This window comes from Rhinoderma darwinii, chromosome 2, assembly GCF_050947455.1.
Source record: "Rhinoderma darwinii isolate aRhiDar2 chromosome 2, aRhiDar2.hap1, whole genome shotgun sequence".
In the NCBI taxonomy this organism is placed as follows: Eukaryota; Metazoa; Chordata; class Amphibia; order Anura; family Rhinodermatidae; genus Rhinoderma; species Rhinoderma darwinii.
The window spans coordinates 208,502,837-208,517,858 of record NC_134688.1 but is presented as its reverse complement, the minus strand read 5'-3'; the positions used below and the strand labels follow the sequence as shown (position 1 = coordinate 208,517,858).

At 40.5% G+C, this 15,022-nt stretch overlaps 1 protein-coding gene across 6 annotated transcripts in view; it reads right to left on the bottom strand.

Annotated features, from left to right (window-relative positions):
• GPM6B (glycoprotein M6B) overlaps window positions 1-15,022 on the bottom strand; it is a 112,731-nt gene that overhangs the window by 18,140 nt on the left and 79,569 nt on the right. The window contains exons 1-2 of one of the 6 annotated variants that reach the window (XM_075852787.1): window positions 11,627-11,988; window positions 4,372-4,485 (exon numbers count right to left, since the gene is read on the bottom strand). The exons of 1 other annotated variant lie outside the window; for it this stretch is intronic. In XM_075852787.1, the coding sequence (XP_075708902.1) occupies window positions 4,372-4,485; window positions 11,627-11,687 (175 nt within the window). In that variant the 5' untranslated portion in view covers window positions 11,688-11,988. Of the gene's footprint in view, window positions 1-4,371; window positions 4,486-11,626; window positions 11,989-15,022 lie in introns of those variants that run through there. 4 more of the 6 variants (XM_075852789.1, XM_075852788.1, XM_075852790.1 and 1 more) reach the window with 4 other exon arrangements.

The following is a 15,022-nucleotide window of genomic DNA, read 5'->3' as shown; positions in this document are numbered from 1 at the left end:
TTCATCGCTATGCTGTTATGAAGTATACTTTGAGTTCCTCAAATACAGAACATTCCAATACTAAATCTTCTGGGTTTTATACTATACAGAATGAAATCAAACATTCATCATATGAAAGCTCCACTCCATGTCACATAAGCCCCCAAACACATTATACTAGGCCTCTCATCAGCCAAAAGCATCATTCAGCATGTTGAATGTATACATAAGGCTAAATGCTCAAAATGTGTCATGTAGTAAAATGGCAGAAAATCAAAACGACATCTTTCAGAGAGCCTTCCTTTGGGATATGTCATTTTGCATTTCCTTGCTAAAAAGATCTGGTGCGGCAGGATGGAATAATAAAAGCCAGGACAACAGCCGTCCCTGGTGACTAGCACCATCTGCTAACCCCTTTCCAACCCCTCTTAAGTGCACCACTCCTCTTTCCCGTACAGTGATTTGTCAGGGTGGTGCTGCTTAATACCCCTATTTGTTCCACTCTGGGGAAAAATAATGATGACCCAGTTACACCCACAAAAAAAAAAAAAAAGAAAAAATACAAAAACACACAACAATGCCGATAACGCCCAAATGCCAGTATTACCAACAATGGTACCACTTTATTCAACAAGTTTTGGATCCTGGGAGAACTCAAGACAAAAAAAAACACCATGTAGATAGAATTATTATTATTACTACTACTACACATGAAATCAGTAGATACAAAATTTTGGAGGGAAGAGTGTGGCTGGTTGACAAACTATTTTGGCATATGTTTGTAGACACCTTTTCAGTAGCATCACAAAATATTGTATAAAATAAAATCATGCAAACACTGGATATTGAACTCATCAGCTGTGGTTTTTGTAATCTCCATATAGTTAGTGTGCGTGTGTGTGCGAGTGTGCGTGTGTGCGCGCGCGCGCGCGTCACTTGAAAACCTATATAGTAATCTGTAAAGGCCGTGATAAACCAATAACAAGCAATTTGAGTGCTGCTTCTTTGAGAGAGATAGTGTGTGTGTATATATATATATATATATATATATATATATATATATATATATATATATATAAAATTTGGGACATTGGTCGTATGTCCGGACAGCAAAGGCAGCTCTCCAAATTCAGTGAAAAAATAGGATCACTTCAATCACCACTTGCAACGTTTCAGCCCTACTTCATGGGGCCTTTGCTTGAGAAAGGCCCAATGGGATAGAGCTGAAACGTCGCAAGTGGTGATTAAAAAGTGATCCTATTTTTTTTCCACTGAATTTGGAGTGCTACCTTCTATTTGTGTGTGTGTATATATATATATATATATATATATATATATATATATATATACACACATACACACACACACACTATATGCATGCATATACACACACACACACACACACACACACACGTAAAAACATGTCCCATACATTTAGAATAAACTTTCATTTTACTATAGTTTAGCACAGTTGATGTTTGCATAAACTAAAGAGTTCATTTCAAGGCCAGTGTCCCAGAAAAATAGGCAATTTGTGTTCACATTTATAGCACAGGGCAGATAGTGTTTTTGTATTGTGTGCACGATTGTGAATTTAAAGCCTCTAATTGCTTTGTGCAATATATATCACAGATGTACACTGCATTAAAAAAAAAAAAAAGTTTGAGAAAAATGTGACTGAATGAGATAATAGGAAGGCAACAAATTTAAAACAAGAAAAAAAAAAAAAAAAAAAAAGTACAAAATTGTGAGGTACAGAGGTCGAAAATAACCCTGAATATAAACTACATAATACAAACACATCAATGTCTCTTGCTTTCAAAGATCATTTTGTCCAAAGCATCACCAGAACCCCTTTGTTCACCACAGCAGAATAAAAACATTTTTGTCCTCAGGCTTGTGAGCAGCCGTCGCCATAGAAACAAGTTAATAACGGCCCAGCGACTTGCTCAGTGCCGCCTGTGATCCTGGCTGCCAAAGTAACACATTCACAGAAGGCGGGCCAGCTAAAACAAGGGGTAAAATTATAAGAGAGAATCAGTGCCATTTAATATATAAAATGTAATAACCCACGGCATCTTAAAGCTATAGCGCCTGTCAGGGTTTACATGGACAAGTGGGTGTGTGGAGGGGACATTCTCTATCCATGCAAAGATGAAGGAGACACCAGCCTATAAAGTACTAGCATATTGAGTGACCATTTTTGTGTGGGACTACAAGCATTTGTCAGAGCCAGGCACACGTATTTTCCCTTTTTCGGTCTTTTTACGAACTATATCATAGATTCGGTATAGTAATCCCATTGCCAAGGAACATCCTTCGAACTTTGGCCGATGTGTAGGATTTATTTGCTTCACTGGGAAAAAGGCCGACTGTCCAAATCGTGTCAGTGGTCAATTCGCAGCGCTCTATAAATTTTCTATCATTCTAAATTTCCCTTATTTGAAAAAGAGAAAACACAGACAACAAAAAAGGCTGCCATGAGGCAAAACATACATACATACATACAATGAAACATTGTTCAGGACAGTAATAACAGCGGTATAGAAGAAGATAAAGGCAACTCCAAGAACCTGCGAAAACAGTGTAAAACTAAAAAAAAATGGGAAACTCCAAGCAAAATTGTTCTTTTGACATCATATAATGGAGGCTACTAAGCTTGGACGACTATCCCAAAGAAAGGGATTCTCCAAAACAGTTTACATACAGTATCAGTAAGTGTTTTAAGAAAACGGAGCATAAATTAAAAAAAACACGGTTTCCCAGTCACTTAATTTTTACAAAATTGAATTTTTGTAATGGTCATTATGGAAATGGCAGAGGTCTTAAAATATGCTTTGTACTGATCCTTACACGACCCCCTTCCGCAGTTTGGCAGTGAATATAAAAAAAAGATATGTTGATCATGTCCGAATGTTCCAGCAGAGCAGATCATTCGTTTTTCTTTATTATATTTTTTGATCCAATGTTTATTCATTAGGGTTTTGTGCAAGGAAACAAAACATTAAATACCTAAACTGTCAAATCAGAATAGGGGGAAATAAAGAGGAAGAGAACCTGACACACTAAGAACATGTCGATCATTGCTTTTTCTTTCGGATAACAGATGCTACAACTTTGTATTTTATATATTTTCTAGTATGCTGTTTTGTATATGTGTTTTATGTATATTCTAAAAATATATTTATGACTTCACTGCTTTACACATTGGCAAAAAAAAATGCAGATGTATACACATTTGCAGTCTTTTAGAACTTTTTCTTGGGGGGGGGGGGGGGGGAAGACATCATTTTCACACTCCCCCCACCCCCGGCTGTGAAAGTTCTCAAGCAGTATTGTCTCTTCAGGTTCTCAGGAAGTGAGACAAGAAGAACTTTTCATATGCAAAGCTGGGAAACTAGTGCACTCCAGAATAGAAAAGGGGCAGAGGGGGTAGCATATTATGATGAACTAAAAACAGAGCTCTTCCCTCAGTATGTTAAGCAAGGATGAAGGTCACCCAGCAAAGTATATAGAAAAGGATGACTGATTGCACCTTGCAGAAAATCTCATCTACAACTGTATTGCGTATTTGGCATTATTCATTTTTATGCGTAAATAATTTTTAGAATTCTGATAATATTGGATTACATGATCAATGGGCATTATGAGTTTATATCATTTGTACGAATCTAAATTCTTAAAATGCCTATACATCTTAGTAGAAGCGATGAGATGGTATGAAGAAACTCTTAATGGAAGACAAATCCTTTACATTGCTAGCAAATTCTTTCAATTGGTATACCTATCATCTATAGTAATATCCCAAAAAGCACTTGTTTAGAACATGCTATGTCTATACTATTCCTGGCTGAACACGACAGATCAGGTTATGATGCTCAATTTTCCAATGACGCTGCTCATATCACGACCTAAGCTGACCTGTGATCCTCATATCCTAACCTGGAATGACCGGGTTCAGCCAGATGCTGCATCCATCTATCTAGGTCCTTGGTTTGCATAGAAATAAATAATGTGAAGCATCAAGTCATGATTTAATAGCAATAGATCATTATAGTAATATACGAATTCTGGTTTTACATGAAGCACGGCTGAGTAACACAAAATAGGAACAATCATTTATAACCCATATAGAAGCATTGGCACAAGCAGATGAAAATGTTGAAATGACATGAACTATAAAAGTTAGCAAAGTACATCTGGTAATATCTACGTATGTGCTCAACAAACAACTTTCTATTTTATTGAATATATCGATGAGTAGAAAAATCAGTCATCTGTAAGAGACAAATGTAGCTTAGAATGTGTTCTAGATAGAGATTAGTGAAGAGCAGTAGCTATTGACGGCGGCACTGCACGTGAACGCTGAATCTATCCCATCTCTTTATTTACCTCCAGTACCCAAGGGACTCATACTGCCGCTCATTGTTGGCACTTGCTGGGGCCTTGAACTCCCGTACATCCAGTGGTACCTGCCAATTTCCATTTCTTGTCTGCTGCTGTTCACTGCCAATTTTAGGTGGTAAAAAGTCAGTGTTCTCCTGCATATTATTTAACGTCAATTCCAAAAATAATTTGTTCTAGCAAAACTACTGAATGGAAGTTAGCCACAGATATGAACGTTCCTTTTGCTAGAGATGAGAATCTACATGACATAACGTATTAGTGAGTATGACAAGAAAATCAATTACTAAGATTTAATAATGGTTAGGAAATTTGGAAGATAGAAGAAACAAATAAAGTGGCTTTGCAATGATTGCAGTAACATCAGCTACAGGATATACAGTAGTTTTATTAACATGTGTAGGTTCATTCATAATCATAGAAACATGATGCCGAAAGAAATGAAAGGCCTAATGGACTATCTAGTTATCAGATAATGCACATTTCTTGTTTATCCTCAAGAGAACTGCGTTTAGCCAAGTATGTTTATACCTTGCTCTTCTTCTAAAAAAAATCAGTAAAATTCCTTACATCTGAACATTCCCACTACCACCAGGTTTACAATTTTTTATTTACATTTTGACTCATATTTGTAGAAGGCCAAAATTAGTTCCACTGTAGACCTTTAACACAACTAGTTTATTTTAGATTCATAGTAATAGTTGTCAATCCATCTGCAAGGAAGTTCTAAAATTGTGAGTTTGTGATTAAAAGGGGTTTTCAGTTTGTTTATTTTCCTCCCCCCTTCCTACATTGCAACAATATAACAATTACTACCTTTAACATTGGCTTACATTTAAAATGTGGTCGCGTTTTCCTCTCTCTGGGGCCGGGCCACGTGGTACCGTGGCATCGCAATTCCTCCGGAAGTGGGGACATTCCATTCGAAGTCTGTTCTAGTGCCCAGGAGTTGGTGAATCATTAATGATGCAGCGGTTGAGCGCTTCTGCCGCTTAGTTTTAGCGATCGGTGGACGTCTCAGTGCTCAGACCCCCAGCGATCAAAATTTCTGACAGGTCATTATGACACTCCAGAAGTTTGTTGAACGTTTAGTTACCCTTTAACAATAATCACCATTGGCTATGGTTTTGCCAGCTAGTTAAGAGTGCACATGGGTTAAAGTGCCTTGGGTGCCCTAGGTTAGATTATGGCAAAATGTAATAAAGATTACTTTACAATGCTCAAGTTTAAGCACAAGGTTATATTGTATTATTTTGCTCTGCCAAGTTTTTGTTTTTTAATAAGTTCTGTGGGACAAAAACTACACACGACAAGTCATGTGCTGGTAGGGTTGGGGATCTTTTGAAGTGCAAAGCTGAAATACTTTATTCAAACATTTGTATGGTCACTATTATATAAAATAAATAAAAGGCAAAAAGTCTAACACACAGATCGCATTCATGGAAATCACCATCAGGAAAAAAACGTCATTTTTCCAATGTCCTAATAAAGGCCTGGACAGAATGAAAGCTCTGATGCGATTTGGATGGTAAAGCCAGACTAAAGTCGAAGCAGATCAAATGATGTTGCTGGAATATTGGGATATAAAGAGACATTCTTGTTATTTTTGGCAGTTACCTTTACTGGTGACTGGCCCTCAGGAAACAGAGCCTCAAATGAATTAGAATACTAAAGCTTAGCACTTAGCAGCTAGAACTACTTTTGAGGATATAAAAAAAAAAAAAAAAGAAAAAAAAAAAAGGAGTTAAATTAAAAGGAAATATCTGCCAAGTATATTACATGCTGCTGGAATTTCATAAATCAAAAGAAAAAAAATAACCCATTGTAAATCACTATACAGGATACACCAGGACAAGGCGTAGCTATAGGGGTGCAGAGGTAACATTTCCACCTGGATCCTGAGGGGGCCCTAATGCCGCTCGCTAAAAAAGTCCTATTACAGATTTTTCATTGTGGCCCAGGAGATTCAAGTTACGTCTCTGCAAGGACCACGTAAAGGGAAACTGTAGTGAAAATGCTCTTTGCAGGCACGGAATTGCCAGGCAGTGCCAAAATGAGTTTGGGTAGTTGCCTAGCAACATGCTGGATTTGTATACTTATCAATGCTGCCCCTGCATTGGAATACGAAGTATTTTTTTTTAGCATAATAGCCGTGATAGCAGCTGTGGCACAACAGTACACAAGAATACATAGAGTCTCATGAATCATTCAAATTTTAATTTGCCTTTCGTACAACACATACTGTACATTAAGAAAGAAGTGGGATGAACAAACACTACACACAAACTGCATCCAGGTCGTGAAAATGTGTGTGTCTGGATGGCCCCAACCTAAGGTCTCATGACCGTAGCCATGTGCATGGCCGTGATTTTCGGGTCGGACGCCTGTGGAGTGTCACCCACAAATCGCGGGCCGTGCACATGGCCGCATGCATTAATTTTTATGAGCCTGGACTGTAAAACACGGCCGTAATAAGACATGCCCATTCTTTTTGCGGTCCAGGCTCCTCAGCCATGCACAGACCTTGGAAACCACAGTCGTGTGCATGGGCCCATTGAAATGAATGGGGTCGCAATTCACCTGCAGGTTTGCGGGTGAATTGCGGCGGCAAGAATACATTCGTGTGCATGTGGACTAAAGATCAAGGATGCAACCAATGCAATGTACTGATCACATACCAGCTACTGTGAGACAAATGTTAAACTCCTGATCAGTGCCACTATATGGCCCCATGCACACGAACGTGCTTTTGCGGCCGCAATTCCCCCGAAAATCCTCGGGAGAATTGCGGCTACGGTTGTGTGCATGAGGCCAATGCGGATAGATGCATGGATGGATAGGAATTCCTGGTTGTGTTAGGATTCTAGAGATAAAGAATCATCTTTTGAGCCAAAAAGGTTCCCCATTTTTTTTCCTATTAAAAAAAAGCTACACTGGCTTCTGAAGTGGTCCCAATGGTTTGTAAAATCTATAGTAATATGTTAACCCCTGAACTAATGCCTGTAAACCTGTTCATAATTCCAAACTGCACATAACATTTCAAGTTTTTGGGAGAAAGATCAGTCTTAGGCTGCGTTCACACGACCTATTTTCAGGCGTAAACGAGGCGTATTATGCCTCGTTTTACGCCTGAAAATAGGGCTACAATACGTCGGCAAACATCTGCCCATTCATTTGAATGGGTTTGCCGACGTACTGTGCAGACGACCTGTCATTTACGCGTCGTCGTTTGACAGCTGTCAAACGACGACGCGTAAATGGACTGCCTTGGCAAAGAAGTGCAGGACACTTCTTTGCCACGTAATTTGAGCTGTTCTTCATTGAACTCAATGAAGCACAGCTCAAGATTTACGAGCGTCTCAGACGGCTCGCAAAATGCAAGGAGGAGCATTTACGTGTAAAACGAGGCAGCTGTTAACAGTCTGTCTTTTCACACGTAAATGCCTCTCATCGTGTGAACATACCCTTAAACTAACATGGTGGACCATTGGGTAATGTAACAAAGCATGCCATGATAGGAATGTACAACCACTTCACCAATTTACCATGAAACGTCTAGATATAAAATACATAAAAAGCCGCTTGAAACTAATTTAATTATAAATGTTATTATTCTTTAAGAGTTTTGTATCAGGAAATTTGTTATTTCAGAAACTTGGCACTTTCAATCTGATAATATTACTAGACAAACATGCTTCCGGCAACAGCAATCTATGATAACATCCACACTAAAAGACACCAAAAATGGAATAACCTACCACTGCCCAAACTTTTTATATAGCGGAATTAGGCTACATGCACACAACCATTGTTTTTGTCAGTGTGCTATCCATTTCTTTAACAGATAGCACACGGACTTAATAATTTCTATGGCCCCATGCACACTACCATGTGACCGGGCTGCAAAACTCAGTAGTTCCCATTCCTGTGCAGGTTTGAGACTCTGGTTTTCATGTCGCCATAGACTTGAATAGGCGAGACAGACGGCACACGGATGACATCCGTGTGCTGTCCATATGCCGTCTGTGTTTTGCAGATGAGTTGCTAGGCGACGGAGATCATGTGACCTACCCAGGGGTTTGGGACAAACTATTGAGAAAATTTCCTGCCTTCTATTTTTTTTGCGGCCCCCGAAAATACAGATGACATACGGATGCAATATTTGCGGACATACGGATGCAATATTTGCGGACATACGGAAAGGATGTGGAGGACACACTGACGGCAAAAACGGACAATGGATCCGTTGTTTACAAAAATGCAAACGGTCTTGGGCATATAGTCTCAAGCTTTATTATTCGAAAATGAATACAGTTATCAATCTCCATATCATTATATAAAACTTTCCTTTTAACTTGTATTTCTTCAGATCTAGAACAGTCTTTACTATGGAGACCATTTTCTAGAATTCATAGTTTACAAAAAGACAATTCACTACCCCGTCACTACTGCCGCAAAATCAAAATATGGTAATAGTTTCACAGAACGCTCGCTATGCCAAGCATATCTATCACAATGCCCACAAAGAATAATATTCCACGTATACTGGCTAAGAAGTCTTGTTGCTAAATCATACATTACTTATGGTCAACCAATTTGGTCTCCGTTCCCATACAGACCAATCACAATGTTAAAGTGTTTGAACAAATTGCCAGAATTGGTGAAATACCACTTTATGGTACATACAGTATTATGGCAACTAGAAGTTTCCGCATCTGGTCAGTATTTAGTGCCACCTATCATTCCCAGCTTCTACATTTTCCACAAAAACAGCAACACACACCAACACTATTACGTCTGTAGTTTAAATCACATGCATGGTGCGGTTATTCTCAAGATGGGAGAAAAAAAAAAGTAAAAGAAGATTCGCTAGAGAAAATGTCACAGTTTAATAAGATATACAAAACTCATGACAGTCATACATCCTTAATAAAAAGATATAACGTTGTTATAGTCGTCATTCGAATCACAGCAGTTTCTTTCTGCTTACTAAATTTTTCATCCTGGCCATCATCAATGTACTGCACACGTGAGACATTTTGCGTCTTGGAACTCAATAAACTGTCACTATAAGGCCTTATTTACACGAACGTGTGCGTTTTGCGCACACAAAAACCGCTGCGTTTTTTGCACGTTGCAGTTGCGTGTATCATTAGTATGTGCTGCGTGATTTTCACGCATATGCCATGCGGTTTTGAAGTTTAGAAAAATAAATGAAGGAAGTGCTTTTATTTTTTCCTTCATTCCTTTATCTACAGTTAGATACGCGAATCACGCGCGTCACACGGAAGTGCTTCCGTGTGCCGTGCGAGATTTTCACGCTCCCATTGCCTTTAATGGTTGCGTAATGCGTGAAAAACGGCCAAGTATAGGACATGTCGTGAGTTTTACGCAGCGGACATACGCTGCGTGAAAATCACGGACTGTCTGAACGGTCCCATTCACTAACACAGGTCTGTGCGACGCGCGTGATTACGTAATACACGTTCATGTGAATAAGGCCTAAGGCGGAGTTCACACGGGGCAGATATGCTGCGTAAAAGCACGCAGCGTATCCGCCCTGTGCGCCGCAGGGAATTCCGGGTGAAAAAACCGCACCAACTGCGGTGCAGGTTTTTGCCCGGAACGTCCGCTGTGGAAAACTGCAGCCTTTAGCCGACCGGTCTCCTGGGATGCGTCTCATCTCAGGAGACAGGTGGCTGTAGCTGTCACATGGGATGTAACGTCATCTCATTAGGCCGGCCTGGAGGAAGAAAGAGACTCCTGGGTAAGTAGAAGAGATTTTTTTTTCTGAGTTGCGTTTTTTTGTGGCGGAATCGCTGCGAATCCGCCACAAAAAGCGCAACTGCTATTTGTAGCGGGTTTTACTTCCCCCATAAATTCAATGGGGAAAACCCGCAAAAAATAAGCAGCATTTACGCAAATACAATTGACGTGCTGCAGAGTAAATTTCCGCAGCGCAGGTCAATTTCTGAGCAGTTTTTTCCGCTCAGTATTTATGCAGCGTGTGGATGAGATTTGTTTGATCTCATCCGCTTTGCCACTACTGTATTTGCTGCAGATTTTCCGCAACGAACACCGTTGTGGAAAATCTTCAGTATTTACGCAACGTGTGAACTGACCTGAACAGATGCCATGTTTTCACTTCTCTGCTATTTCATCAATGGTTTGCATGAAAACAACTTGCTGCATACAGACAGCAACAGCAACCCCACATCAAAAACCGTGCACACAAATACTTTACTTAGTCAAACATATTCTACTGCTTAGGGAAATTGAACTCAACGCTATACATGTTATTTCTAATAAAGATTGTGCAGATATTTTGCATAATGGTATTCAACTACAGATTACTAAAGTAGTATGGTATATGCTATGATGCGTTTTCATTAAGTCAGGCGTCTTACCATTGTAGTAATAGTAATTATAAATCTGTTTAATCGTTTACATATCAAAACCTCAAAAACACTACAAAAACCAAACAAGTGGCGCATGTATGTGTGTGTGTGTGTGTGTGTGTGTGTGTGTGTGTGTGTGTGTGTGTGTGTGTGTGTGTGTGTGTGTATCTATTAATGTATTTTGCCTCTGAAATCCACCATATATTTAACTATTGCAGATTTTACACAGATTCACAAGTTACTTCAATATTAAAATCTCAATTGTGGCACCTAAAAAGATAAGATTCTATAAAATCAATCATGTGACGTAATTTATTTTAATAAGGATCAGAAAGGCAACACATCGCTCGAGTTGCTAAGAAACGACTTGACTATTGAGAAGGGCTGCAATTTGTATGTATGCTCCAACTGACTAGAATAATGGTGACTGAGCTTAGAAATTCAGAATAGCCTTTAACCGGTGTTATATAGTATTCAAAGTGGAAGGTTTAATTTAAAAAAAAATGGTTAGAAAAGGAGACTATGTTCAAATAAATTCTAGAACAGATCACCCTAGAATAATAAAAACAACAAAGAAACATGTCTGTTTGTGTAATCAAACTACAAATGGAGAGCACACAATAAATCTATATATTATATAGCACTATGCTACAATTGTGTTTGAGACATTAAAATATATTTTCTAAAAACGATACTGTGCTAACTGCAATCAAACAATCCACATTATTTGCAGAAGCCTTATGTAAAAAAAAGATTAAGAAAAAAAAAAAAAAAAACTACAGAAAGACACATAGGATGAGGTAAGCCTACTGGAGTGCCAGCGAACACAAGAACTCTCTGGGTACCTTTTCTCTCTTGGCTTTGTTCGGTCGTTTCCTCTGCTGCAGTTTCCATGGCTGGCTTCATACCATACACCAAAAATGCCTTTTAATTCCCCCACCAACAAACACTTTCTTGTGTCTTCCTGTGCTGTGGATTGGTTTCCCTGCCTCCTTTTTACAGCTTCAGTGATTGAGTGCTTCTGTTCTGAACTACACTAGATCACAACCTCCTCCGAGATGCAGAGTTGTCAGCTCCAATTCAGCTCTCCCTACTGGTCCTCCAAGCCTTCTGCCAGAAAACAGTCATACGTCATGCAGGATCCCTTGCTAGAAAATGGCCATTCTGTTCTTGATTGTACCCAGACTTGCTGAATGCCGAAGCCAGTGTGAAAAATATACTGCCACTCCCCCCCCTCTAGTGCTCAACCACTCTGGTCTCGTCTCCTCCAAAGCCCCCCTTATGCAATGCTAATCGCCCCTCATCATTTAGGGATACACACGTGACACCACAGGGATGTATGGGAAGCAGTAAAAGAAGAGTTCCCGTGTCACACAATCCTCTGAAGTTGGACCATTCCTGACAATTAAGTGCTTATCCCACAATTCTATGAACGACTATATGGATGCATCCTCCAGGGGCCATTTTCTCGTGTTGCGGATTGATTCATCCCATATGCCCTTTACACAAGGCACACAGCACTCGCCACAGAGAAGCATGTTTTCTACTGATCAGCCATAATTATGTTCTACATTGCCAATACTTGCAAGCCTGAGGCTTTTTATCTGGGCAACAGCCATTCATGGATTAAATAAGAGGAACACAAAGCATCAGAAATCACTATAAACAATACATTAAGTAGTAGGGACGGGTAGGTCAGCACCGTAATGCAGGTGAATTCACGGTGTCAAAAGGGTAATTAGTGTAGCGACGTTTCGGGGTTTAGCCCTTCATCAGGCTTGTTGGGTATTAGACAAGTCATTCTTAGACAAGTGGAGCGTACCTAGGTGGGAGCACACCCCCCAAATATATCAGCAGTCAGTACAGCACAGTCGTGTAAATCACGATATGGATTAAGTGGGAAAAAATATAATCTTTTTTTTATTTTTAAATTCACTTGCATTACGGTGAGCTGACCTATTCTTTCCGACTACTTATTTTGTATGTGGTAAGGGGGTTTACCACGAGGCTTTGGCACCCACCATACTTCTACCAGCTGAAAGCGCTGCCTGACCAATCTGTATAAACAATACATTGACTGGCATATGTTAAAAAAAACTAAACACACAATTATGGGGGCAGCCACTTCGATTACAGATATTAGAATATAACAGTTCAGGAAACGGATTATGTTAATAAATAATTCAGCCTAAAAAAAGGGGGAAAAAAAAAAACAACTGTTGTTGCCAATAGTAACCTAAGGCCGTGTTCACACTGCTTATTTTCCGGCATATTTTGGAGAGGAAAACTGTTGCATTATGCTCCCAAATACACCTTGAAAACAACCGCAAACTGCTTCCCATTGATTTCAAAGGTAAAAAGTTGTGTCGGTCATGTGACGCGTAATTTTACGTGTAAAAACGGCATGCAGAAATACACCTTGTAAAAAAGTAGTGACATGTCCCTTTTCGAGGTGTTTTTGAAGCAGATTTTTAACACTTCCAATGTACAATGCCGAAAATGCACTTAAAAAACGCTTGCCAAATCTGCTTCAAAAGACACGTGATTTTCAGAGGCTGATTTCTCTTGATATCAGCCTCGTATGTTTCTCCTTCACACACAATCCAGGGGCGTAGCTAGGGGGGGGCAGGCGGGGCATGTGCTACGGGCGCAACTTAGAGGGGGGGCGCCAGCACTACCTCCTCCTGCACTATAATTGTACCTGTGTCCCAAGAACACAGGTACAATTAGAAGCAATGAATGACCGGGCACGTTCCGTGCCCGGCCATTCAGCGCCTTTCCACGAGTGAAGCGACTGGTACCTTTTGTACCAGTGAAGCTTCCGTCAATGAAAGGCGCTGACTGACAGGGAAAGTCATCCTGCCCAGCCAATCAGCGCCTTTCATAGACGCTGCGTTCAACCCCCAGGAGACCTGCGCAGAAGAGAGCAGGTCTCCATGGCTGCCGGATGGCGTGGGACGAGATTAAGGGGAGTTTGAATCGTTTTTTTTTTGTTTTTTTTAAAATTGTAATAAAAGTGTGTGGCTGTATCTACGGGGGGGGGGGGGGTCTATCTACAGGGGGGGCTATATACTGGGATGGGCTATGAAGCACCATATACAGGGGTGGGCTATAGCTACAGGGGGGGGCTATATAGTATATAGCCCCCCTGTGTATATTGCCCCCCTGTAGATATAGCCCACCGATGTAGATAGATATAGTCCCCCTGTAGATATAGCCCACCCCTGTATATAGTATCCCACAAATAGCTCCCCCTATAGTGCTCCACAGAAAGCCCACCCCTGTACATATAGTCCACCCCTGTATATAGTGCTCCACAGATAGCCCACCCCTGTATATAGTATATACAGGGGTGGGCTATCTGTGGAGCACTATATACAGGAGTGGACTATATGTACAGGGGGGCTATATACAGGAGTGGACTTTCTAGTGGAGCACTATATACAGGGGTGGACTATATGTACAGGGGGGCTATATACAGGGGTGGACTATATGTACAGGGGGGCTATATACAGGGGTGGGCTATCTATGAAACACTATATACAGGGGTGGACTATATGTGGAGCACTATATACAGGGGTGGACTATATGTGGAGCACTATATACAGGGGTGGGCTATATCTACAGGGGGCTACATACAGGGATGGGCTATATCTACATGGGGGCTATATACAGGGGTGGGCTATATCTACATGGGGCTATCTGTGGAGCACTATATACAGGGGTGGGCTATATCTACAGGGGGCTAGATACAGGGTTGGGCTATACGTGGAGCACTATATACAGGGCTGGGCTATATCTATAGGGGGCTATATACAGGGGTGGGCTATCTGTAGAGCACTATATACAGTGGTGGGCTATATCTACAGGGGGCTATATACAGGGGTGGGCTATCTGTAGAGCACTATAGGGGGGAGTTATTTGTGGGACACTATATACAGGGGTGGGCTATATGGGGGCACTATCTACAGGGGGCTCTATGGCAGGCACTATCTACAGGGGGCACAGCGTGTGTGTGGGACACGGTGTATGGTGCTATTATAATTAGAGGTGCAATGTATGGCGCTATTATATTTAGGGGCATAGTGTGTGGTATAATGAGAACTTTATTTATAGGTGCAGAAATGTTGGAAAAGTGAGAAGCTGAAGACATCTGAGCGGCAAACTGCAGAAATGGGCTGTGACCGGGAGAAGTCATCATAGAGGTCTGGACCGGATGGAGAAAAAGAACTAGAATCTGA